Genomic DNA, 27,454 nt, shown 5'->3' with positions numbered 1-27,454 from the left:
TTGTTTGTATCATTTTCTTCCCTTGTTTTTTCATGTTGTTCATGTATCTTCCCCTCTAGCAGTGCAGATCTGGGGTATTGCAGATTTCCCCCTATAGGCTTATAATGGCCCTATAGGTTTTCAAAACCCTTTCTTTAAGGGGAGATCAATATTAGCAGTGCCCAATTCAGACACTATGCAATCCTAGACCAAATAGCCCCTATGAGAACAATAACAAAATTGTCATAATAAACAGAATGAGTTCAAATATTACCTTCAATAAAACAATCAGATTTACAATAAGGTCTGCAGTTTCTAATGGAGGACAAAGAAGATGCAGAGGGGTGTAGAATGTGGTTTTTAATGGGATAAGAAAAGATTATACAGAATTTCTAGATAATAGAAAGGGTGAGAGTGTAATAAAAAAAATTGGATGTTAGCATGCAAAAAAGGGAGAAAGAGACTCTGAGGGAACAGGTAAACAAAAGGAAAAGAGAGCAAGGAAAGTAAAGAAATAAAAACTTAAATTTTTTCACTAAGGAGAAAAAAGAAAATCTACATTATAATAGTCATATAGTAATGAAACCTCCCAGTGTTCAGTAGCCTGATGCATGAGAGGTACCTGACAATGAGCTTCAAACCTCCAGCAGGCATCTCAGGATGGGATTTGCTCCACGTAAAGATCGGAGCTATGGCTTCCAGGATTATCCAAGATGGCCGCTCTGGCTTTGCAATGTGTTGGCAAATGTGGAGCTGCAGCTCCGGATGTGGATGTGGTCAGGAGGCGGGATGTGGTTGGTCAGGCAGGGGTCCTGGAGGTCCGGTGTGTTTGGTGTGGTTGTGGGATCCTGGAGGCCAGGTGGAATCAGTCAGTCTGAGGTCCCGGTGATAGGACACAGTCAGTTGGTCTGGGGGTCCTGGGGGCAGGGAGTAGTCAGTCGATGTGAGGTCCCCAGAGGCAGGGAGTAATCGGTCAGGCTGAGGGATCCTGGAAACGGGGCTCAGTCTGTCCAGCCAGGGGTCCTATGGGGCCTGGCTGTTTTCTCAAAATGGCGGCAGCCACATGTAATCAAACCTGCAGGTACTGTAACAGTGAACTTCCAGGCAAAAGCAGGCAGCTGGTGCTCCACTGGCAGTTGGCAATCAGTTTGCTGACTGTTGTCGGACGATTGGGAGGTGAACTTCGTGCATTGGGTGATGGATAGGTGTAAGTCAGGTGATGGACTGGCCAGAGGCAGGCAAATGGCGGATGATAGGTGCCCAACAGTGAGCAATCTGCACTCAAAAAAGGTGTCAATATGCTGGCAGACTGCAGGTGATCACAGCAGACAAATGGGGTAAACACGAGGGAATCGATAAGCAGCAAAAACTGCCTCACCAAGAAACAGATATCCTCTGCTTGAAACCAGAGTTACAGAGCGACAAGGAATGCAGCCTCCCTCTAGTCCGCCATCTTGGATCCCCTAGTGTTCATTTTTTTAAGTGTGAACTATCAATGCACACAAATCAGGGTCATTCCCTCCCCCCCCCACACACAAATATCCAGAAGTTTCCCAAGGGATGGTTTCCAAAGGTTTCCTATCAATAGAAGAATCCTCATAGTATAGAGAAACTGGAAGCTTATGAAAAAGCCTAGAACTAATCTGTCAGTCTGAGCTGACTTTCACTCTTGAGCTACAGCTCTCAGACAAGGTGGGGATGTCTTGTCTGCTACATTAAAAAAAAAAAGCTGAAGTAAGCAGTAGCTCCCTCATGATATCTGCATCATGAAGTCACTATTCCAGTGCCTGTCCAGAACTTTCTGAAAGGAAGCAAAAACTGTTCGTGGTCTGGAATACTGGAAACAATGCTTTCTGAAGGTAGTTGCTATTACTAGTCTCTGTGCTAACCATAGGTAGTCTTCCAAAATGTCTCCAAAGGTTCCTGTCTCCATAGTGTGCACATCTCAATTATCCTCTGCCCTTGAGTGAGGGTGGACCTGAACTAATCAGGTGAGCTTTTGGAGGAGGATCTGGAGGCCAGAGTTATAAGATAGCTGACCGCATATGAGAGAGTACACAGAGGAGTCCATGAAGCAAGAAACGAAGAGCAACCTCAAGATCTGTCACCAATAATTATTCACAAAGGCATTTGGTTAATTTATTGTCATTAAAAAATAGGATCAACTAAAATTTACAATTAAATTTATATTGATTTTAAAATATAAACTGCTTCTCATTTATAAAATGTCCAGGTAAAGATTATTTATTAACGAACGTGATCATTTGCCTGAGGTCTGAAAGTTATACAAGGATCTACAAATTAAACTTAGTTAATACATTATCTCTTTATGACTCTTTTGTGTTCTTTGAATAGTACAAAACTAAACTTTTAAAAAATATATCCAAAATCATTCCATGCTATTAAACATAATTTGTAAATATACTCTTTTATTTTAAAAATGTCACAAAAAATGATTATTTACTCATAAGAACAACTTAGGAATTTTAGTCACTTTGAATCTGGAAAAAAAATTAAATACAGCCTTATATAAACCAAAATATATTTGAACATTATTTTTGCATGGTAATCTGATTTTTAACAACTCTGAGTTATGCCTAAAGCTTACCTTTTAGTTTAAGAACTAAAGACTTTTTTCCTTAGCTTGTAGCTATAGTAACTAAGGCTATTTTGTAAATATACTTTAAAAGATCCACCAAAAAAAAGAAACAATTAAGTAACTTTTCTTTCCTTCAGGTAGTTTTTACTGTTTTGGACGAGATATTCACAGAATAAACTTATAAAAGCAAATTGTTTATTTTGTGATCATTCAATCTTTAAAGTAATAAAAAAATAAATAAAACAATAGAAAAATTGGAAGGAGGCAAATATAAAATAATCAGTGTAAAAGACTAATTATGTTCTTGGGAAGAATGTTTAGAGATAACAAAAACAGCTTTGATATAAAGACATGCCATATTGAGTGGCATTCAGCTGGCTTTGACACAACATGGGATCTTGATGAATGTTGTCAAACCATACAATTAAAAAACCAGCACGGTTAATCCTCACAGCACAGGAATGCAGGAGGAATGTCTCTGTCAGTCAACAAAATGTCCCTTTTAGACTAACACTCTCACACAAGTTCTTAAATTTTGCTCTAAGACACTTCTCAAGGGAATGAATTCGTTTGTGCTCAAAGTTCCCCAAAACTTCTCCTACAATTTTGAAACTGCTCTTGAAGAAACTGTGCCAGTGAGATGGAAGTGTGCAAGGGACATGCAAAGGTTGGCTCCTTGGTGTCGGGGTACCTGGGACCCCTAGCCCCAGGCTAAGCAGGATGGCGGCTGGCAGTTTGCCAACGTACGGTCCATGGCACATACTTATGACGCGATAAGCAGGAGTCACGCTGACGCCGTATGAGGAAGTACTTAACTATTGGCTCCTATTTCTCGTGTGCAGCGCGTGATCTGCTCGTGCCCCATACACTTACACATTGGGATCATGCATGTAGCTCATGCCTTGTCTGTATAGCTTTCTGATTGGCTGCCTTACTATATATATTCTTTGTGTGCTCCCCTGAGGGTAGAACAATAAAGAATCTTGGAAAGCTCCATGTTGTCGGGGTGTTCTTTCCTGCGGGCAGGGGAATCCCCGATAAGTGGCGCCGAAACCCGGGAGATGGATAAGGGTGAGTGACGTGGGAGGCAGCCTCAAAGTTCGCGGTACGCGACTAATCGGACTAGCGAAAGGCAGTCCGGAGACAGAGCCAAGCGAAACGCGGCTCGGAGTGGACTAGCGGAAGGCAGTCCGGAGACAGAGCCAAGCGAAACGCGGCTCGGAGTGGACTAGCAAAAGGTAGTCCAGAGAAAGTAGCACGCGAAAGGCGGCTACACCCTGGACTAAGCGAAAAGCGGTCCACATTAAAAGTATTAAAGTGAAAGTAGCACTCGAAAGGGGGCTACACCCTGGACTAAGTGAAAAGCGGTCCACATTAAAGGTATTAAAGTGAAAGTGGCTCGCGAAAGGCGGCTACACCATGGACTAAGTGAAAAGCAGTCCACCTTAAAAGTATTAAAGTGAAAGTAGCACGCGAAAGGCGGCTACACCCTGGACTAAGCGGAAAGCGGTCCACATTGGAGACATTAAACTGAAAGTGGTGCGCGAAAGGCGGCCATCAATCAACCTGGACCAAGCGGAAGGCGGTCCAGTGAACTGAAACTGGTATGCAAAAAGTGATCGCAGTAAATTAATCATGGGTTCTGAGGTGTCTAGAGTTCGCATGGAAGGCCTATTAAAGGCTTTATTAAAGGCTAATGGAACACCTTTAAAGGTTTCCTCAGCTAGGAAGTTTTTAAAAACTGTAGAAGATAAAGCCCCTTGGTTTTTAAATGAGGGATTGTTGGATCAAGAGAAACTATCACAAGATACAGAAAAAGGCCCCCCCTCCTGATCCCTTCCACGCAGCTCCATGGCCACCTAGGGAGGGAACACCCGTGTCCTTGAAGCAGTCCTCCCCCTAGGCAGAGATCTCAGCAGCTCCATTCCTCAAAAGTAGTAAGAAATAATGTTTTGTGATTTTCTGCATTCAAACCTAACCTGATTTCTCAACCAGGAAGAAAAAGGGTTAAAAAGTCCTGGGTGATCCTCCCTCCCCCCTGCCTGGCCTGCTGAGGCCTGCATTGGAATGTAGGCTGCAGCAGTCTCAGCGGGAAAGGGGGGTAACCTGAAGATAAAAAAAAAAAAAAGGGTGTCCGTTTTAAACTTCTGGGCTGCTACACAGAACTAATTCATTCTCTAGGATTCTTGTTTTGTTTTGTTTTTCTTTAATGCTGATTTTTGAGCTCATAATTTTGATCCTGCATACCTAGGTTAATGATGTTTTTTTCTTTTTGATCAGTTCTATTTTTTATTCAACTAGAGTTTTTGAACATCTGTTACATTGCAATGGAGATTCACCTATAAAGTTACAAGGCCTTTGATTTTGTGTTATGTGTATGTTGTGCTGTCTAATGTCATGTTTTGTCTGTATCAAAACTGAGCGCTCCTAAAATTAAAATTTAAAAATGGATCCAAATACTTTTATTCACGTGATTTAAAAAGGTTCAATTTAAATTGAGTAAACTAATAAAAGTGAAATGTCTTTAAAAATAACTTGCAAGTCTCTAGGTGGTCAAACTAATGGAATGTTGATGTTAAACAATGTCTAATATCAATTGTTTCTAGGACTTTTCTTCAACAGGAAAGAGACAGCAAATACTGTTCAGGACACTTGTCTAATATCTTGACTAAAAACAAGGTTACTAAGAGTTATGTCTTAACAAGTACAATTCTATATACAAAGGGTTCTAAAGGTTTCAACTGTGTTTCAGTTAGAGTACTATAAACAACAAAGTATTTTATCTTGTTAAATGGTGTAATTTATCTAAATTCAGAAATTTCATAAGAGTTGTTTCAGAATGTGAACAAAAGGGGGTCAACACATAAAAAAGAAAAAATAAAAGGTTCTAAAAATACAACTATATTTAGTGAAGAAGAAAATCTGGATAAGAAAGTGTTATATAATGAAATACATGAGGGTCTAAGTAGTGCTAAAAAAGTCTGTGTGTAAGTGAAGGGCAAGTTTCAACAAGTCTGTGTGTAACTAAGTTGGTTGTATGTATGTGAAACAGCTAAAGCTATTTAAGGTTTTTTCCTAAGGTAAAATACTAATGTTCTGATATAAGCCAAAGTTTAATCTATATGGTAAAATGACATGGTAAAATAACAAGGATTTCTTAGAAACACTAATTTACTCTTAACTTTGTGTCTATTAAGTTTTATTCTTTAAAACAATTAGTCTTAAAAATTGGGGTTTATACAATTATGGTTAAACAACTGTTAAGAGTATTATACTATGTTACAGAGTCTAAGTGCAGGATGGTGGCTGGCAGTTTGCCAACGTATGGTCCATGGCACATACTTATGACGCGATAAGCAGGAGTCGCGCTGACGCCGTATGAGGAAGTACTTAACTATTGGCTCCTGTTTCTCGTGTGCAGCGCGTGATCTGCTCGTGCCCCATACACTTACACATTGGGATCATGCATGTAGCTCGTGCCTTGTCTGTATATCTTTCCGATTGGCTGCCTTACTATATATATTCTTTGTGTGCTCCCCTGAGGGTAGAACAATAAAGAATCTTGGAAAGCTCCATGTTGTCGGGGTGTTCTTTCCTGCAGGCAGGGGAATCCCCGATACCTTGGGTTGAAGAGAACAGTTTCAAATGCGGAGGACCCTCGAGCATTGAAGGGCTGAGAGGACAGAGCTGGCGGAACTTTATGTCCCCACAGCTGAACCAAAGGTGGATCATCAGAGTTAAAGGGCTGGACTGTGCCCACTGGCTCTAGGAGAGGAAGCAGCCCCAAGCAGTTCTCAGGAAGAGGAGGCTGAGGATGCCGAACTGAGGGAAGTTTGTTCAAGGGTCACCAGTCTGAGAAGACCTTCTGAGTGCTGCTGCCCCTGTGGCTTCCTCGAAGTACTCCTCGCAGACCTGGTCCGTTTCCCAGGGCTTTCCTCTAGTGGACAAATGACACCTGCACACTAGTCAATCAGCCAGATACGAGGAGCAGGGACCTTGGATGGTTCTGTGATTGTCTTCACAACCCATCTCTATAAGGCTTAGGAGTGAATTGGCTGGACTGTGATTGGTCAGCAAGCAGTGGTCACTCATACTAGACAGGAATGTGGTCACTTTGCAATTGGATTCTTTTTCATTTTATTGTTTTTTTAATGGTAAGTTAAGGTTAATTTATATTTTTTAAAATTTATTTTATTGTAAACAAATAGGATACATATTGTTTGTCCAGTTGTTCATGAAGTAGAGGCATGCTATTTGTGTAATCATACATTTACATAGGGTAATGATGTTTGATTCATTCTGTTATTTTTCCTTCCCCCCACCCCTCATGCCCCTCTTTTCCCTCTATACAGTCCCTCCTTCCACCATTTTTTTGTTTTTTTTAAAGTTATATATAACGTTATTTGATTTTTGACATAATTATAAAACATGGAATATAATATGCTCTAATTCAGTCCCCCATGCTTCCCCTTTCCCTGTCCTCCCCCCCAGCCCCTTCCCTCTACTGTACATCTTTCTGCTACTTACTTCTGCTACTTACTTATAGTTCCTTTTGTTCAATTATTGTCTTGAGGATACATACAATGGTGGAATTCTCTATGATATATTCATGTATGTACATAGGAAAATTAGGTCAAATTCAGTCCATTGCTCTTGCCTTACTCTGCCCATCCTCCCTTTCCCTCAATCCCCTTCAACTACTACACTGATCTTTCTTCTATTTTGATAAAATTCCTGCCCCTCCTCCCGCCTTTTTCCTTTCTCTTTCCCTCTCACTCTTTCTCTCTTTCTTTCTTTTTTGTCTCATTTTGGACTAGCTGCCACTTATCAGAGAAAACATTGAACATTTGACTCTTTAGGTTTGGTTTATTTACCTTAGTATGATAGTCTCCAGTTCAACCTTTTATTGGCAAACACCATAATTTAATTCTTCTTTATGACTGAGTAATACTCTTGTGCTTATATACCACATTTACTTTATCCATCCATCCACTTACGGACACCTAAGTCGGTTCCCTACCTTAGCTATTGTGATTTGTGCTGCTATAAACATTGATGTGTCTGCATCCCTATAGCATGATGATTTTAGATCTTTTGGATATATACCCAAGTTGAGATAGCTGATCATCTGATGCCTCCAATTCTAGTTTTCTGAAGAATCTCCATATTGATTTTTGGCATGGTTGCACTAATTTGCAGTACTATCAACAATGTAGAAGTGTAACTTTTTCTCCATGTCCTCTCAAAATGTATGCATTTGAATAATTGAGGATTTTTCTTCCTCTTTTAATGTTTCTGCGTGTTCAGACATGATTACAGGGTGATCTTATTTTTGTTCTGATCTACCAGGGTCACATACTAGCTCCCCATGAAAGTCTACTTGGATGTCAGAGGTTATTTTCTCTGTCCTTTTGTTAAAATGTTAGAAGGGTGTATGTGGTTATCTCATTTCACCTATGGGAATTATTTGCCATAAATTCTAATTACCAATGTTTGACCTTGTTGACAAAACAACTAGATCAGATCAGAATTCACTTTGTGTCAGAAAAGACTGAGACGCGGAACTGGGAAAAGGGAGGCAGAGGAGGCGGAGGCGGAGGCAGAGTCAGAGGCAGAGCAGGAGGCAGAGTCAGAGGCAGAGCAGGAGCCCGAGCCCGAGCCCGAGCCCGAGCCCGAGCCCGAGCCCGAGTCTCAACCAGGTGTCCGCGCCGAGCGCACACCGGCGCGGCCGGGCCCCGCGAGCCCTCCCGCGACCCGTGCCCGGCAGGAGAGGCCGTGACCCCTCGCCCGCGACCCCAACAGCCAGACTCGGGACTGGCCTGCTGGTCAGGGCCCCGAGAGCAGACCCCGACTTGGGCTTTGCCCAGCCTCCAACCAGGGCTGGTCCTTTGGAAGGCGCCTTCCACAGCAGCACCTGGCGGGCCACCATGACCGAGAACTCCACGACCACGCCTGCGGCCAAACCCAAGCGGGCCAAGGCCTCCAAGAAGTCCACAGACCACCCCAAGTATTCAGACATGATCGTGGCCACCATCCAGGCCGAGAAGAACCGCGCCGGCTCCTCACGCCAGTCTATCCAGAAGTATATCAAGAGTCACTACAAGGTGGGTGAGAACGCCGACTCCCAGATCAAGCTGTCCATCAAGCACCTGGTGACCACCAGTGTCCTCAAGCAAACCAAAGGGGTGGGTGCCTCCGGCTCCTTCCGTCTGGCCAAGAGCGACAAGCCCAAGAGGTCAGTGGCCTTCAAGAAGACCAAGAAGGAAGTCAAGAAGGTGGCCACGCCAAAGAAGGCCACCAAGCCCAAGAAGGCTGCCACCAAAGCCTCAAGCAAGAAGCCCAAAGTCCCCCCAGTCAAGAAGGCCAAGAAGAAGCCGGCTGCCACGCCCAGGAAGACCAAAACTCCCAAGGTTGTCAAAGCCAAGCCCGTCAGGGTGTCCAAGCCCAAGAAGGCCAAACCAGTGAAGCCCAAAGCCAAGTCCAGTGCCAAGAGGGCGGGCAAGAAGAAGTGACAGTGGAGGCTTTCCCATGGATGCTCCTTCCTCTCTTTTCTGTAAATACTTTTCTCCTTTCTGCTCTGTCCATCCTCATCTGCAACCCTTCGCCCCTTTCTGTTCTGACTTTATAAGAGACAATGTGGATTCCTTAGAAATTGGGGGGTAACTCCCAAGGACCAAGCCACAGACCTCGTCCGGGCGTGATGAGGATGTGCTCACTTGTGTTCTGTTGATTTGCTAGTAATCTTAGGGGTAGGGATTCGGGTGGGTGTGTGTCGGGGGTTTGTCTGCTGAAGGCAGATGGGGGAGGAGGGAACAGCCAGGCATTTTGCTCTGGCTAGCTCAGAGGCAGCAGGGATGGGGGCTGTAGAACTGTCTCCCACGTCTTGAGCTCGCACGCCCCTTTTGAGAGTTTTGCAACCTTTGGTGGGGAGGAAAGGGGTGGCAGCTGCCAGTGGCACAGGAGGGACATGGAGAAAACTCTCCCTGGGCCGACTTCCCAGTGGCCAGCAGTGGCAGGTCCTAGCCTAGTTTCCTTCTCACTTTTGTTAATCTGTCCTTGTGGCCTCTCTGTTATCTTTGGGAAGGGGAGGGGGTCCAAGTGACAGCTGGTTGGGAGAAGCTAGTTCTTCTCCCAGTAAGCTAGAAACTAGCCATTGGAGGGTCTTTGTGGCTTTGCAAAGTCCCCTGTTAAATGGGAGGGGAAGGGGGGAGTCAGTCAGCCAAGTGCCTCAGTGTGCCCTGTTGAAACTGTTGGGTTTCTCCACATGATTGATGGATTGTGTCCTAGGAGGACTTTTTGTTGTCCCTCCTGTATAAGACGTGGCTTTACTTGGGCCCAGTAGCCACTTAAAAACCTCCCGACCTCTTTTTACTTTTATAAGTGGTGGTAGGCGGGAGGGGGGCGGGGAGTGGACGGCAGGACCCTTCGGCTGTTTGGAACTTGCTAAGTAGTGTTAGAGCCAGGTCTGTGCATGTGTGTATGTATATATGCCTATCTAGGGCTAGACCACGTCTCACTGGCAGCGGGGAGAAAAAACCTGTACAGTTGTCTTCCTCTTATTTTTAATAGCAGACTCATGCACTTGTGCAACCCCCCAACATTTTTTTTTTTAAACAAATGTTATTTGTGCCGGGAAAAGATTCGCTGTCATTCTAATTTTAAAACTTTAAAATAAAACTGGGAAAAGACAAAAAAAAAAAAAAAAGAAAAGAAAAAAAGAAAAGACTGACTTTGTTTCCCCATTTATATAAACATGAGGCACTGAGACAACCACTGGACACCACCAAATGGAAATATAAATTAAGTCCATGTCCTCATCCATCACTTTTAAAAAGGCACAAGTTTAAGGTCTATGAATTAATACTTTCAGGCAATAATAAGCACTTCATACAAATCATACTGTAGCACTTTGGCATGCATAAAAGTTCATGAATAAAAACAAATAGGGTTTAAATCATGAATAAAAGCATTAAGGCTGTTCTTGTTTCTGGAAATTATAGGGGCTTTATATAGAGAGATTCTTTATCACAGTTCCCAGTAAAAGCCCAAATCATTAGCATTAAGTGTGTCTAAAATTTGAAATTTCCCATTTTTCATCTCATGCATTCTCAGTCTTTGCAATACACAATCTCATCAACCATGTGTTTCTGATGTAAGAAGTTTTTATTAGGCATGGTTGAATCATCTATGGGTCATTCTTATGCACATCTTATGACTCATATACCCAATCCCCCACAAAGTGTTAAATGTCTTCTAATCTCCCACTTCACAAAGATGGACTGATGACATTCATGCAGAAAATGGTGCACTGTTTAAACAAAATGAAGGCTCCAATTTTATATTAACAATGTTGAATAAGTCACCATAAACTCACCATAAGTCTTTTCCTAATGTCAATAATATCTTAGGTTGTGTTGGAATGTACCGACTGTGTATTCATACAGCCTCAGTAATGAGAATTTTTGTTGAGTAATTTCATCTTTTATTTTCACCAACAATTATGCAGATATTTATAACTCTGAGGGGCATTCAAAGTTATTGTTGAATAGTAATACACAATCATTGCCCTTGGGACATCATTTATTCCTGAGTATCCAATTCCCAAATTTAAAGGTATTAATATAAGGATAACAGAGGATTCTGGTAAAAAAGATTAATAAGCATGGTGTTCACAGGCAGTCATTATATTGACTGTGGAAATCTCACTCAAATCAGCATTAATGGCAATGGAAGCTAAAAAGTCTTGCATGAGTACCAAATGATCACAGTGCCCAGAGAACCTGAAAGCCAGCATGACCATTGACTATTGATGGTTGAAGTTCTGGAAACAGATGCTTGTAATAGTATCCTGTGTTTCTGTGTTTCTCCTGAAACATCCTTTGGAACGGACTTGATTACTGAAGGGAGAACTGTATGCCGAACTTTAGACTAATCTAGTCCCCAGAAAAACTAAAACTAAGTGCAGTTCTTACAATTTGAAATTCACATTGTTTTGCTTTTCCTGTACTCTACTCTTTATGAAATTGCCTGGGAATCATTTTGTAAAATTCACATCTACAAGCCTTTCTTCCATGAGTCACTGAAGCTTGGAAATCAGATTTTCAATTTGGAAACAGTGGCATCAAGTGTGTTCAATGGAGAACTGAGAGGTCAAGAGATGGGGTGCTGAGAAGATGACCAGGAGACCTGCAGCCCTCCACTGACCTCTGTTGCATCTACTTCCTGTAAATGCAAGACAAACAATCAGGAATAAAAAAACTTCCCAGGAGATAATCATTTTATTAGATAAAGGATTATGAATTTTTATATTAAAAAAGTTACAGCAACCTCAGTTAAAACTGTCTGATGAAATTGTAATGATGGTTTTAAAAGATTACTCTAAATGTAGGATTTGTTTTAAAAAACTATCTCCTAGAAATTGAACTGATTTTGTTCTTTTCCTCAGAGGTGAAGGCTATCTTACCATGACCTATCAGGTCTTCCTTTCGAAAGGTCTCATGTAATTGCCTTTTTTTCTTGTTCTTGTTCTTTTTTTTTTTTTTCGGCCTTTTGATCATCCTTTAACTCTGTGATTAACCAGTTATAACCAATTCTTCCTGAACATCACAAATATATTTGAACAGAGAACATGTGTTTCTTATTGGAAACAATGATTCATTTGGTGCATTTCATTTCTAATTAACATGGTGACCATGGTTTCATAGATAATACCACTTGGGTATTATCAGATTATATAATATATAAGCTTAATCACATTTGATCAGTATTTGGTGTGCAGTAACATTGATAACTGTACAAGGTAATGGACTCCTATGCAGATTCTTCTTCATTCTTTTGAATGAATATCTGAAAAATGTTATCAATAATGTAAATAGCACTGAGATCTTACAATCTACCAAGATATGTCTAAGTTGGTAATATTCTTTCAGGGGATATGAAAGTATTAAGAGTGGTGATGGAGGATGAGAGAGTTGTTACTGAGATCAGAGTCTCTGATGACCTCATGACTGTGGGATGCCTGGTGCCTGTAAATGTGTCTGTGCAAGGGCACAGGATGCTTAACTGCTGTGGAAATTCCCTGCATGAGCAGGCTCTGTGCATTAGTCCTATCAGCTCTGACCTTGATCTCAGTCACACAGCTCCCAGGAAGGAAGGAATTCTTAAGCTAGACAACCACAATGTTTCACCAGCTCCCCTTATCCAGTTCCTGCCTGCCTTATGGTAACTTTAAACAATGGACTTTTGAGAGCTACACAAAACTCCTAATATTGCCCTTTGCAACTGTGGATTGCAACTATGAAAAGCTACATAGGATGTCCTAGTTTCTGTAACTTTCCTGAATACAAAGAATAATGGTTGCATAGTCTTTAATCTGATAATGAGATATATGTAAATAAAGATTGATGGTGTAACTCTATAGATCTGCATCTCTGTCAGAGAGCATAGCTCCACCTAGCCCAGTTTAATATTTAAGATCTATGTCTGTGAATCTTTATTTTCAAATCCCCCTTCGCCCCTTGTCGGATCCGAGAGCTTGGTCATGCTGTTGGCAACATGAAAGTATGTTGCAGTAACAAATCAATGCAAGTATTTTAGGGACAGCATATTAAAGGTTTATTTTATGCTTATACTGTCTGTGTGTGAGTCAGATTTTTGTTGCTCTGTCAAAATACTTCAGAAAAACAACTTAGAGGAGGAAAAATTTATTTTGGCTCATGGTTTAGTCCATGATCAGCTGGCTCCTCTGCTTTGGGCCTGCAAGGAGACTGAACATCCTCACAGAAACATATGGCAGAGGAAATATGCTCGGTTCATGGCAGCTGGAAAGCAGAAGTGACCAGGGACAAGATACACCCTTCTATGGCATACCTTCAGTGACCTAATTCATCTAAGTGGACTCCATCTCCTACAGTTTCCACCAACTCCCAATCAGTACATTGAATTTTTAATATCGGTGGATTGATCCATTGATGAAGTCAAAGCCCTACTAGTGTTCTAGTCACTTCCCAAAAGCCCTACTAGATAAGATGGTTGCATTGGTGACCAAGATTTTAACACATGAGCCTTTGGGGGACATTCTAGATCCAAATCATAATAACCTCCAATGCAGGTTCAGAGGAAACGTTCTTCTTAATTACTTGGGGAATGAGAAGAATGGAGAGTCCTCAATCTCTTCATGTCACCACCTCAACATGTAGTTCTCTATTTGCTGCAACAAAACAAGAAGAGCTAGGGGATAAAACATTGGCTTTTGCTTTTAATTACCTCTGAATTTCAGTAACACAGAGCTGTTTAACTCAAAGCCTTTTCGACAGAAGTAGAAACATGACTCTCACCATCTGTCAAGGGGGCTTGGAGGTCTTCCTGCATTCCCAGGAGGAAAGGAACAGCAAAATTGGTGAGCACATGCTGTTATCCTTGCCACATAATTAAAAAGGTAATAAGCTAGGGTGGCATAAGGTGGAAATACATAAGAATTACTACAGAACCCATATCATTAATTCTTTAATTTTGAGGCAACATTATTTCATTTTATTTAACACTCTGTAAAACACTTTATTCACATAGCATCTGGAAGGATAAGTATGATCTCTTCCTTGCTACAATTCTCAGACGTCCCCTGCCCTGAAAATCATAATTCCTTGATATAACTTGAATATTTGCTCCCAAACCTATAGAATTGTGCCATATTTCAGATATCATTGATCAGTCCTTTGAACACTTTTGCAATCTTTCAGGATTTTGACTTTTCACTGTATATTTTAATAATTTTAATGCCCTTTTATTGGGAATTCCTGCTTTTCTTCCTGTCCAATAGTTTCACACCCATTCACAATAGTATCACTAAAAATTACTATGCAGCCACTGGTTCAGGGACCCTTTGCAGAAGATTCTGATTCAATAGATCTGATCCAATGTTTCCTGGCAATAAATTCATTGTTGGTTTAGAACCATCTTGAAGCTTACAAAGCACTGGTCCCACTTGGACCTTTAATTCCAGATCTACTGGGTTTGACATAGTTATAATATGTGTAACATCTGTGTGTAATTGCTCATAAAGATAAGGGATTTGAATATTATGTTGATTATGTCATCAATCATGAAATAAACTTATTTTATAAAGTTAATGCATGCTGTCTATAGAAAAAAGACATCGACAACAAAACAAATCAACAATCCCCTACCCAAAGGCTAAAACAAATGAGATTTTGATGTGTTCCCCTACAGTATTTTCACTATGCATTAATTTCTTCATGCAACTTAGAAATCACTGTATGCATAATTTGCATATATTTTCACTTGATATTATATCTATTAATTTTTCACATCATTTATTCTTCTTTTTAAATATTGTTTCCACAAGATTTATTATACTCAATCAATAGTTAATAATTTCAGTTTAATTTTTCATGCAATTTGGAAATTTAATCATATATCATAAATAATATTTTGATGATTATCTTTTGGATAAATCTGTTTGCATTTTTATTGTTTCTATAAGAGAGAAATTCCAGTAAGGGAAATATGAGGTAGAGTTATATGATTTTTTAAAATTATTACTTTTCCTAAATGTTTAAAATTTCTATCCTTAAAGCCTTCACTAAATTCTAACCACAAAACAGAAGCAATATAAATGAATATACATAGTTTTATGTTTTCACTTATTAAATCAAGTGTCATGCTCCCAGACAAATAAAAATAAATATCATGATTCTTATTTATCATTTTTGCTTACTACAGTGAATAAATTTATTTTTATGTATTATTTGGTCGAAATAATTTCAATTTTGTGTATTTTAATTTGTTTTCTCTGCTTTCCTTCTGTGGATCTGAGAAATGAGAACAGTAAAAAGCCAAGTCAGAAGTCCAACCCATGTTTTTAAGAGGTGACACAAACCCAGAGCCCCCCAGGTTGAGAATCTTTCAGACACAGGCACAGAGAAAACAGGACACCAGTCATCAGTGACAGTCAATGGCACAGTGTTTGGTGCACACTCTCGTGTATCCCGGCTTCATTACATCCTGTTTGTGGGAGCCTTTGTTATTTACATTTTTAAAAATTTCCATGTCTTTCCCTGTCCTTGTTGGTGGTGTTGATAGGATTGACTGACAAAGATAACATGGAAGGCCTACTTACTGCAGAAGATGGTAAAGACTGTCTCTTCATGAGTGGAGGTTTCCTTATTCAATATAGGAAAACCTTAGGGAAAATCCTGGGCACACACTTATCCAGACAAGTGGGTAAGAATCTTTAGGCCTTTTTAAAGTATATAATTGAGATAATATCCACTTTATTTTACTCTGGTGAAGCTCAATCAATCACCATTTATAACATTTTACTGCAAATGTCTATCAAAAACTAAATTATTAGCAACTATCCCAAAGGACTTTTATTCCTCCTCCATCTTTCATCCAAATAACCTCAGCAGTTAGCTTTCCAGAGCTGAAAGTGTCTTTCAGACAGATGTCAGACCCAACCCTCAAATCCTACTCTTAACCAAACTGACACAAGGAGGTTACACACACATGCACAAAAGACCGAATCTGAGGATAGTTTCAGTCTCCTAAGGACGATTTATATAATCACTTTCATATCAAGAAGGAAGTGGTGGGGAATTGTTCCTGGGTGCTTCCACCACATCCTAGGTTAGAGGATGGGTAGTTTGGAGGAAGAGATCACAGAGTAGGGCAAAAATGAATCTGGTAAAACTGCCCACTGGTCTTTTTGTGCAGAATATGATTTAATATTGAAATAATGATAGTGAATTTCCAGAAGTTAATCTTTCCTCTACTCAAGATTATGAATAATAATTACAAGTGAAGATCTGTTAGAAACATTACATAAAGAAATGTCAATAATCAAAAGAAAGATTGATGATATAAAATTTTGCACCAAAAAAAAATTTGCAGTAAAAAGTGGTACAATTTGTCTTTTCATTCTAAAGGGCTTTATTTCCCTTTTATATGAAATAGTTGAAGGAAGGTATAAAATAAAGGAAAAGGGAGCAGCACTATTTTCATTTTTATGATATTCCTTCTAGGTTTATAATTTGGCAATACGTTACCTTTTGTAAGCATCCTTAGGTGACTTAAGAATGATAGTTGTCTCAGAAGTTCAAAAGAGAGATACGCTTCCAATTTTCTGGTTTCAGCAGATAGAATAACACAAATTACTTTGACAGTAGAACAAGAAAATCAGAAAATTGTCAAAGTAGCTTTGTAATATGATGCCTCAGAGCCATTGAAACTTTAGCATCTATTTCCAGAAGGTACCTTGAGTTCATGTAGGCAGACTTACCTACAAGGGCACACTTTGGGACACAACCATGGTGTGTGTTCCAGATCAATTTCATCCTGATTTGTAGATTTTTGGTTATTGATTTGTTGACAAGTTGAATAATGTTTAGCCTAGAGAGCCAAAGTGATTTCTCCAAGTTTGTGACAATTGGATTAAGAGTGATTTTCTTTTTCTTTCTAATCTAATCTCACAATTGTTTGTTGTGACTATCAATCTTGAATTTTGTGTTTTCACAGAACTCTAATACCTCATGCTATGATTGGAATGTGTGTGCCATCAGCCAACGGAATCTCTACAAGCTGTGCTGAGGAAAAAGGATGGTCTTCATTTTCAGCACACACTGAGGCTATCACAATCCAGAAATCAGGAAATGGGCTTTGCCACTGTCCACTCCCACAATGAGGAACTTGTGACTGAGGGTGGATGTCGGTCCCTTCAGACTTTCACGCCTTACAGGTCTGATGCTTCAAGAAAGGCAGAGGGCCCACACCTTTCTTCTGTCTTTTAAATTTCAGGTGTGTGCTTCCACTGGTACAAACTGTATCATGTCCAAAATCCTAACTGCATCCAATTTCTGGAAAATGGATTTCACCTTTCCAAACATGTTTTATACATTCATATACAAAGAAAGGATTAGAATGAATGCTGAATGCAGTGAAAAAATTAATAATATTGGGCAAGGTCTGAGTGAAATTGTAAATACTTTCAAATTTGGAATGCCTTTTTCCACCTTCTCTCTTTAATTCATATTTTAGGTGGGCATAACGGCCCGATGACCATCATTTTCCCTCAGCACTTGAAAAATATCATTATATTATTCTCTGATATTATGTGCCTTTGGGAAGAATATAATCATATTTTGTTGGCTTTTCTGTTCTACAAGATTATGGATTTTTTAAAGATTTTTATTGCCTATCATGGCTCACTGGTTTTCTGTGTTGTTTCCAACTGTAGATTACATTATTTTTTAACAAATCCTGTTCAGCATCTATAGTATTTTTTCAAACTTAAGAGTCACAATTTCCCATGTGGGTAGGATTAGACACTTTCTCTTGAAACATGCCTGTCCTTTTTCTCTATATTCTCTTCCCCGATACCCTTATTTTAAGTATATTTGACCATCTGGTTATGCTGTGTGGATATGGAAGCTTCTGTCTCCTCTTCTGATTCATTTTGCTGTTAAAATCCATGTGGTAGCATTGAAGTTTACTACCTCAGGGATGCTGTGGCCTTTCTGGCACCTAGGTTTTTACTTCTCTCTTTAGGATCATTTTCTTTAAATATTGCTTGTGTCACATACTATCTAGAATTCCTAGATGCTAATGTGGGGAGTTCTGCTTGTCCTCTTTGTCACTGGAAATAGAAATGTTTATTATGTTCTATTTTGTATGTTCCTCTTACAGTATCTTCATAAGGGCCCCATTACAATCTCTCATTGTTGGATGAAGTTTGTTCTTTTTTGGCTTCTTTTATATGTCTAGTATCTAGGGTCTATAAAAGGAAGAGAGTTTAATATGAGCATCTCAGATGCATCTTATAAACAGTTGCTGCTCCCTGTGAAATTTCTTGCTAGTATCAGTTATATCTTTTTTTCCAGGCTAATTAAACAGGTGTGTGGCCAGTAACAATGCTTACAATATTGGTCTTTCATATTAATGACTTTGCATTTCTCTCTCCACCTGACCAGCATGATTAGCTGCAGAAACAATTCCCACCCACATTTTTCTCTAATACTGTTTCATGCTGGCAGTCCCACAACTGGCTGTTCTAACTGGTCCCTGACTACAGACTTCCTCATTTAAGACTTTTTTTCCCATTGTAGCATCAAAGCAGACTAACCCCACCCAGCAATGCCCCAACACACTCCAACTTGGTTTCCAAACCAGAAATGATTTGTTAATCAGAGAAAAATGTAAAACTCTTTTTGCTAGCCCATGTATAGAGATCTCAACCATACTCAGCTTTCCCACCCAAAAATTGGTTTACGATTGGGGCATTTTCCCTTCCTTTTATTGAACTAGAATTTTTCTTGCTTTTATGTTTTCCTTGACACTTTAAGTTTATAATGCAAAGGAAAATGAGTAAATTCTGCTCAAAATTTTAGCAAGAAATGTAACTTTATTAACTTGGGAGTTTTTCCTTCAAGTTCAATTTTCTAACCAATATCACAGTATGGTTAGATAGGAAATAGTCCAAGAAGGAAACTGAGTCTTTTTTGAGCTCAGTGACAGAGATGTCCCTCAGCTAAACAAAATGATACCCTTTGCTATGCAGCACTCAAATGTCTTTGAGGCAAAGTTTATGAAAATATTTAAAGTGATTTCAACTGGTGAGGTCTTCTTGTCCCTTCATGAGTGTATGACAGAAATAGCATCTGTCTGAGAACCTGCAGTTTCACACCTCTCAATTAGAGTAAGGACTATGGGTTGGCAATTTCAGCAGTTATATAAAATTCACACATAGAATCTGGATTTGTAACCATTTCCACAGAGGATCACCAGCTGCAGCAATGGTTGCTATTTTGAGAGGAAGAGGAAATCTTTATGAAGAACACTGCATCAAATCTAATAGATCTACTCTGTTTTTGCTGGGTAGATGAGTTTTCCAGTCCTGAGCAAGCAAATCCAGGAATGTGCACTGCGTCTGCATTGCCCTTTTTATGGAAGATGTTTTACAGTGGAACAACAAGTTGGTTGAAGACTTCACTTTCAAACATCCTTTTGATCTCTCTTATGTTTTCAGGACTCTGTATAGCATAATCCAATCTGCTACTTAAGAACAAGACCAAACACAACAGGAGAATCAGGGAAACTGGTCCAGGCTCTGGAAGGAAAGACATGCCCACAGACTGCTGCAATAATAATAAGCCTTGGAAAAAGCAGTCTCTCCTGTCTGTGTATAGCCCAGTCCCCGGTTCCAGCGTCAGTAACCTAATAATCACCATTAACCCTGAGTAGTCATACACACACACATACACACACACACACACACACACACACACACACCACTATGCCTACAGAGCTATTGAGAACTGGAGGAAAAAGTGACATTAAGTTTCAGTTGCAGTTGGTTCAAAACTGTTTTGTGTATGAATCTAGAAATATAGAAATGCATTTCTCATTATTTTCAAACTAAAATAGCAGGCATGGGGGAAAACCTTAAAAATTCCTGGCTTTAAACCCCAGTAATTGTGCCCTTTTCATCCTAAGTCAAAGCAGGGGGTCACTTCTCTCCACTTTCTTCTCCAATTAGTTATTCAGGAAAAGCTCAGAAGTGTCACTTTTGAGAATAACTCACCCTAGGGAAGAAGAAGTAATGTTTGGCAATTGAAAAGGTGAATAAAAATCAGCTATATGATTGATAGGCTAAAATCCCAAGGCTTTTGAGTAAAAAGTCTCTTTTCATATCTGTACTCCACTGAGATGGCATTGCCTACTAAATTCTGGCATTTTCTAGAAAATCATGTAGCTTGGGGAGACTTCACAATGAAATCCTGAACATCTCTAAACTAGTTTTGGGAGCCGCTGTAAAGAATAGAGAGGGTTAAGAGTTTAATTTCCAAGTTCAATTTCTAAAACTTAGTCTCAAAACACACTGACTGAAAAACTGCAATTATTATTTATTTATAAATAGTCAAGGCACCTGTTTTTCTTCCACTTATTCATTCTTATTGTAAAGAACTCATCTCTACAAAAATCTTTAGATCCACACACCAATCCCTCTACTTTGGCTCTTATTAAGTTATCTCTGGAAAAAATTATTCCTAAAATTTTGATATGATTTTATTTCTTTTTAAAATTTTTATTCCTTTTAAATGCAGACTCACAAGAAGATGCGAAATAGTACTATGAACTTATCCCCAGAGGCAATATTTTACATAATTGTAATACCATATTCAAATCAAGAAACAATGGCATAATACAATTCACAAGACAACACACCTTACTCAGAGTTTACCATTTTTTTGTGACCTCAATTTTTCTATGTGCTTGTAGAGTTCTGTGAAATTTTATGACATGCATAAAATCACATAAACACCTTCACAGACAGGGCGGAAATTTGTTCAATCACCACAAAGGAATTTTCCCTTGCTACCCTTTTTGAGTCACGTCTTCCTTGCTTCCCACCCCTACACCCTAAAAATCACTCATCTGTTCTCTCTCTGTCTCTGTCTCTCTGTCTCTCTGTCTCTCTCTCTGTCTCTCTCTGTCCCTCTGTCTCTCTGTCTCTCTCTCTGTCTCTCTCTCTCTCTCTCTCTATATATATATATATATATATATATATATATATATATATATATGTATATATGATTTGTAGCTAGGTAAATGTAATAGCAGAAGTTGGAGAATACCAGAAGAAAATCTATTGTAACGATCCAAGAGAAATAAGAAATAATGATAGCATGAACTAAGAAGGTATTGGCAGAGAGTAAGAGGAGTGTATAAATTAAAGAAATATTTTAAAGATAGAGTATATGAGATTGAGTGCTTGATTAGATATGGAAGGTAAAAGAAAAGAAGTTGTGATGAATCTGAAGTTTTGAGATGTGGTACCAGGCATAGAGTTAATGATGATAAGAAGTGAAGGAGGTGATTGGAACTAGGTCAGTAAATGTGAAAAGAAAGGGAGTGATGAGTTTAGTTTCACATATGTTAAAGTTAGAATGCAAACATTTAGTCATTTTGTGGACCTGTAGTTTAGGAGAAAGATGTTGACTGGAGTCTTCAGCATGTAGTGAGCAGTGGAAGGCATGAATGTGGTTATTCACACTGGGAATGTGTGAACAGTTTTAAGAAATGAAAACACAAAGATGGAGTGTGGGGAGGATATCCACAGTAAGGACTGGGATGAGGAGGGTAAGAGTCTACAAAAGTAGACTGAAAACAAACTTTAGAAGAGGACCAGAAGAGAAGAGTTTGATTAGAACTAAGAGAGAAGAGAATTTTAGGGGAGGGATGAGTGGTCAGTAATGTCAATTACTTTGGAAAGACTGAAAAAATCTAAGCATTAAAATTGTCCATTGAATATGGAAATTAGGAGGTTTTAGTGATTTTATGAGATATTTGTGGAGCATTTGGGCAGAAATCAAATTGAGAGAATTGGAGAATTTTAAGTGAGAACCAGAGAAACAAACTTCTTTTTTCAATGTCTCAGCAGTAACAAGCTTTGGTACACACATACTTGGAATATTGCTCAATATTAAACAGAAAGGGATTGTTGATACGTGTGGCAAACTGGGTTCATCTCCAGGTTAGTAATGTCAAGTGAAAGAGTCAGTCCCCACCAGTTATGCACTATGTTTCCATGTACATGACATTCTTGAGGGAATTATAGAAATGGAGGATAGAGAGTGTTTGTCAGAATGTAAGCAAGGGAAACAGGGTGGGAGGGAGGTGGGTATAAGGAGGTACATAGAGAAAAGACAGCAAGAGGAATCCTTGTGGTATGGAACTGTTCAGTATCTTTACTGTGTGTGTATGTTAACCAACTGCTAATAAAATTGTTTAGAACTTAATACACACAGTCAAATACAAGTAAATCTGGGAAATCTGAATGAGTTAGGTGGATTTTTATCAATATCAGTATCCTGGTTCTGCTATTTAAACCACAATTTTATAAACTCTTACCACTGGAGGAAATTGAACAAGGGGACTTTGTTCTTAAAATTGCATGTAAATCTTTAATTATCACAATAAAAATTTCATAGTACAGCATAAATCTGACCTAGACTAGAGTCATAATAAATGTTATTCATTGAGTAAATTACTGTCATGCCTTGTTCATGTAGGATAGAGACTATGTAAAATTATATTTTATTCTGAAATAAAGTTCTCAATAATTGAAGTTATTAAGTTTATATTCCAATTGCAGAATCACTTTATTAAATTGGGGTTTGTTGATTCTCATTTAGAAATATATTTGCTAAGAGCTGCAAAACAATTGTAACTGAAAAAGCCTATAGCGTGCAGAGAAATACCTAAGGAGCATACTAACTTATTAAAATTATCTTTAATCCTCAAAAGGGCAATAAATTTCAATTCAGATAGCCCAAAGTGAGGGTGGGAAGAAGGGTTTACAACTTTATATCCTCAGTAGGGAGACAGAAAGGGTGAAATGTGAACTGGCATCTCATTCCATTCTCCTGGTGTCCTCAGCCAGTCTGTAAGTAACAGCCAGAGAGTGTGCCCAAGGTGATGTTTGTGACTGTTAGCATGGACCTACAGAATTGCATACCTGAAATGGCTCATTTGTTTTGAAGAGTTTAAAGTGTATCTAACCTCCTGCCCATTCAGAATGCTTTCTGCAGAATGTTATCTTCAACCCACATGGGATGTGTTTTATAGATGACCAGCCAAATTATGAAGACCATCAGTGGATTTATCTAGTAACACAATAATGATGGGGAAACAAGGTGAAGCAATTTCACTGAATCCAGTGTTATCATAATGTAAAATTTTCCAGTATCATTAGGAGTTTATTAAATGTTCTGAATTCTATTCACGAATGAATATGTAGCATAACTATAAAGTGATATTTTATATCTGCCACCAACTAAAATTACATTTCATAAAAATGCTCTGGCTCACACAAAACAAACACCTACATGGATTGAGTTTCACTTGGAATTTTCTCTGGCAGGCTGTTTGAAAGTTTTCTGAGTGCTCTGTAAGGTGCTGCATACAAAAACTTCAGTAGACTTTGGTTTTTCTGATACTTACCTAGTGTTTATTGACTTGAGAGTTTTATTTCCTTCTGAGGGCATAATTTGACTTTAGGACCCACCATGGTTATTATAATTTAACATAAAAAGTAAAACTAACTTTTGGTATTAAGGACGATCCCTATAACATACATTTTAATCTATGTTTATTCCACATGCATTTTTGAAAAATGATCTCCAAGGGAATGGGAAGTGAGTAAAATTGAATTGGTGCTGCCATTAAGTAGCTTATGCCCAAATCTGCATCTACCCAGACTCAATATGACTTTTTCCTGGTAGATTTTCTGGGTCATCTTTTAGCCACACACTGAAAGAATGACCTGCATTAAAATGCTTCACTTTTTCTTTGATAATTTTGTTTATTTCCTAGAAAATACTTATTTTTTATTTATACTCAGTTCTTATCATTTTTTCTGTGGTACTTTTGGCAAACAGCTTGAAAATTCCTATTTTATTGGTGAACAAAGTAAATGTTAAGAAGTAAAGATAAAGAAGAGATGGTTATATGAATATGTGTGTTTATTCCACTGCAGTAAATATGTGTTCTATAAAGTATTTGCACTCTTTACTCATTTCACAGGCAGGCATACATATTTCTCTATGTTCTATACAAGATGTATGTATGCACAACTGACTCCAGCTTAGGTTCTCTACCTATTTGCTGGTATTACAGATTCACTATAAAATTGTGGATATCAATTGCATCATTTACTTATCATTAGATGTACAGAAGGTTTTTTTTATTCTTCAGTTTTGCTTCTTAACTTCCCTTCTCTTCCCATTAAATATCAAAACTTATTAGAACAACAGTTAAAATTTGTTTTTTGTCCTGTCAGGGAGAAGAGATTTAGTTATGAGGTTCTTTGATATGAGTAATCTGGTAGAAATTTTGGTTTGATGAGTCAGTTCCCAGATTGTTTAACATCTAAAAATTCCTATTTTTATTTTCTATACCTAGGGAAAAGTTGGCATAAAAACAAATTATAACAAGTATCTTACAGAAAACAGTACTTTTATTTTGCTTTTGTTGGATGAAATTTATGCCATCTATATAAACTTCAGAATAAGATGACTGCTGTGTTATCATTCACAATCAGAAGTTTGCTGGGAGAACTTATAGTTTTATTTCATTTTAAATAGTAAATTTCACCTAAACAGTTATTGTACTTGACCCTAACTTTAGTAGTTTTTTTTTTCCCTCAAACATGAATGAAATGTATGTGGTAAAGATTTTTAAAACGATTCTTGCATAAATCAATATATTTTAATATATTTACATAGTGAGATATTAAGGTTAGAAAGAAATTTACAAAATGTATAGTCTATGACTCTCATTTTATAAGTGAAGTCTAGAAACAGTGAATTATTTAGGAGCCCACAATAAAATTTAGGAGCCAATAAGAGTAACCTGACTCCTGTTTCATTTCTCCATCTTTTTCTACTAAGGATGACAGTAATATTTCTATTTTTTATTGCACAATTTTTCCTGACATATATTATAAGACACTGAACATGGTTACTAGGTGATTCAAAACTTGAACATACACATATACACATGCATGTTTTATGCACTTTTCATGTTCGAAGAGTATATATACTGAGGCAATGATAAGCTGTTTCTCTTTCTGAATTATTTAAATTCTGAGTTATCCTCTTTTGCCTAACTAAAGTCTAGACGTCTATAAAGAACTCAAAGAATTCAATACCTAAAAAATAAATAATCCAATTAATAAATGGGCTAAGGAACTGAACAGACATTTCACACAGATGATATACAATTGATCAATAAACATATGAATAAAACAAGGAAAACTGTTTACACCCAAATGACTTAAAGTCAACATACAAGACTGTACATATTTTGCTGCTTGCATTTTCCCCTGAGTATCCTGGACATCTTTCTACATCATAGTACATATATTCCCACATTATATACATATATATATATATATATATATATATATAAATTTTTTTTGCTGTTACAAGTAGTGTTTGGGTAAATATTCCAGCACATATAGCAGTATGTAACTCTGCTTTAATTTGTAGGATAGATTACTTTTGTAAAAAAAAATTAATTCATTTTTATTGTAAACAAATGGGATACATCTTGTTTTGTTTGTACATGAAGTAGAGGCATACCATCTGTGTAATCATACATTTACCTAGGGTAATAATTTTTGATTCATTCTCTTATTTTTTTCTTCCCCCGACCCCTCCCACCCTTCTTATCCCTCTATACAGTCTGTCCTTCCTCCATTCTTGCCACCTTCCCATCCCCCATTATGTTTCATTATCCACTTATCAGTGAGATCATTCATCCTTTGTTTTTTTGAGATTGGCTTATCTCACTTAGCCTGATATCCTCCAATTTCATCCATTTGCCTGCAAATGCCATAATTTTATTATTTTTTATGGCTGAGTAGTATTGCATTATATATTTATATCACAGTTTCTTTATCCATTCATCAATTGAAGGGCATCTAGGTTGGTTCCACAATCTGCCTATTATGAATTGAGCAGCTATGAACATTGTAGCAATAGATTCTTAAATGAATTCTCAGGATTCTTTCAAATTCTCATCAATAAGCTGTATGAAGTTATACTCCCCAAAGTAGTACAAGTACCATCTCTTCACACCTTCCACACTGTTTGATGTTATTTATCTTTTTGGTGTTTTCCCATCTTATAGGTTAAAAACTAGAATCCTCTTCTAAATTGTTTTCTTTAGTATTTAATGTAGTTTATTTGTTCACTCCTTTTGTTCATTCAACAATGTTTTTGAGAGTACTTACTGTATCCCGGGTGCTAATCTAGGGATATAGCTGTGGCAAAAGCAGTTGTGTCTCTGAGCTCATAGAAGGATGATTGACCTAATGTAGTCAGAGAGACCTAGGGGGAAGACAAGAAATGAAGAAACATTCATTTTTTATTCATGTTGGGCTTTATATATACTTTGAGTTTCTTGATTCACGTTCTTCACCTGTTTTTCTGCTGAAATATTTATTTTTCTCTTAATGATTTGCCAGGAGTGCATTATCTAATATAACATCCAGGCAAATATTTGTCCTGTGAACACCTCCTGAAAAAGTCATCCATTGACAAGTTAATGATTTTACCATGCTCTTACCCATAGAATATAGAATTATACTGCATTTTCTTGTGTATTAAGAGATAATTGGACCAAGTATTAAATTTCCATAATTCAGCATCCTCTGAGAAATTTGTCAGAGGTATTTCTTTTTTCTAACATTATGTGTTTTTATATTTTCAAAAAGTACATCAGAACTACTATTATTGCATAAGGCTAACTATCCAGATGAAGAAGACTTGAACTTAATTGGTTTAAGAAATAGCTGCTATTATTTTATATTGGGAAGATAGGTAAAGCCTAATGTAGGTAACTTTAATTTTTCAATGAGAATGTATATCTTGGTCTTTTCAGACATGATTTTTACTGCCTAATTATTAAAAACACATAATGGAATATCTCATAATATCTTACTATTGATTGATTTAAAATTAATTTTATTATATTCATATGGAATCTAAGTAGGATGCACATCCTTTGGATTTTAAATCTTTTCCTTATTTGTTTCAAATATTCATGAGCAAACTGTAGGTTAAGAGTCAGGTCATTTTCTTTTCTGTCTTCTTCCAAGGTGGCTGCTGGATGTTTACTGTATAAATGAGAGACCCCACTGAATTGCCTTGGTGTGATTCATGTGTAACTGAACAACACTGTCTACATGAAGTTCCATCAACTGTAGCAGATCATTACCAAATATTTTATTACATTTAATATTCCATGACCTTTTCAAAAGATTTAATCTTGACATTTCTAACTTGAATCCAAAAG

The 27,454-nt window shown here is 38.0% G+C and overlaps 1 protein-coding gene and 1 pseudogene across 1 annotated transcript; both read left to right on the top strand.

Moving 5' to 3' along the window:
• The window catches only part of LOC124974319 (TSC22 domain family protein 2-like), a 33,822-nt pseudogene extending 25,465 nt beyond the window's left edge, over positions 1-8,357 (top strand).
• A 105-nt stretch (positions 8,358-8,462) lies between these two features.
• LOC124974336 (histone H1.0-like) lies at positions 8,463-9,090 on the top strand. The gene has a single exon (XM_047537677.1). The coding sequence runs from the start codon at positions 8,506-8,508 to the stop codon at positions 9,088-9,090; it is 585 nt and encodes a 194-aa protein (XP_047393633.1). The 5' UTR covers positions 8,463-8,505.
• The last annotated feature ends 18,364 nt before the right edge of the window (positions 9,091-27,454 follow it).

This window comes from Sciurus carolinensis, unplaced genomic scaffold (assembly GCF_902686445.1).
Source record: "Sciurus carolinensis unplaced genomic scaffold, mSciCar1.2, whole genome shotgun sequence".
Taxonomy (NCBI): Eukaryota; Metazoa; Chordata; class Mammalia; order Rodentia; family Sciuridae; genus Sciurus; species Sciurus carolinensis.
Note: the sequence above shows the minus strand (reverse complement) of the source record. Positions and strands in the feature narration are given on the sequence as shown.

Coding starts and splice junctions, on each gene's coding strand:
- LOC124974336 (XM_047537677.1), top strand. CDS start 8,506: ATGACCGAGAACTCCACGACCACGCCTGCGGCCAAACCCAAGCGGGCC.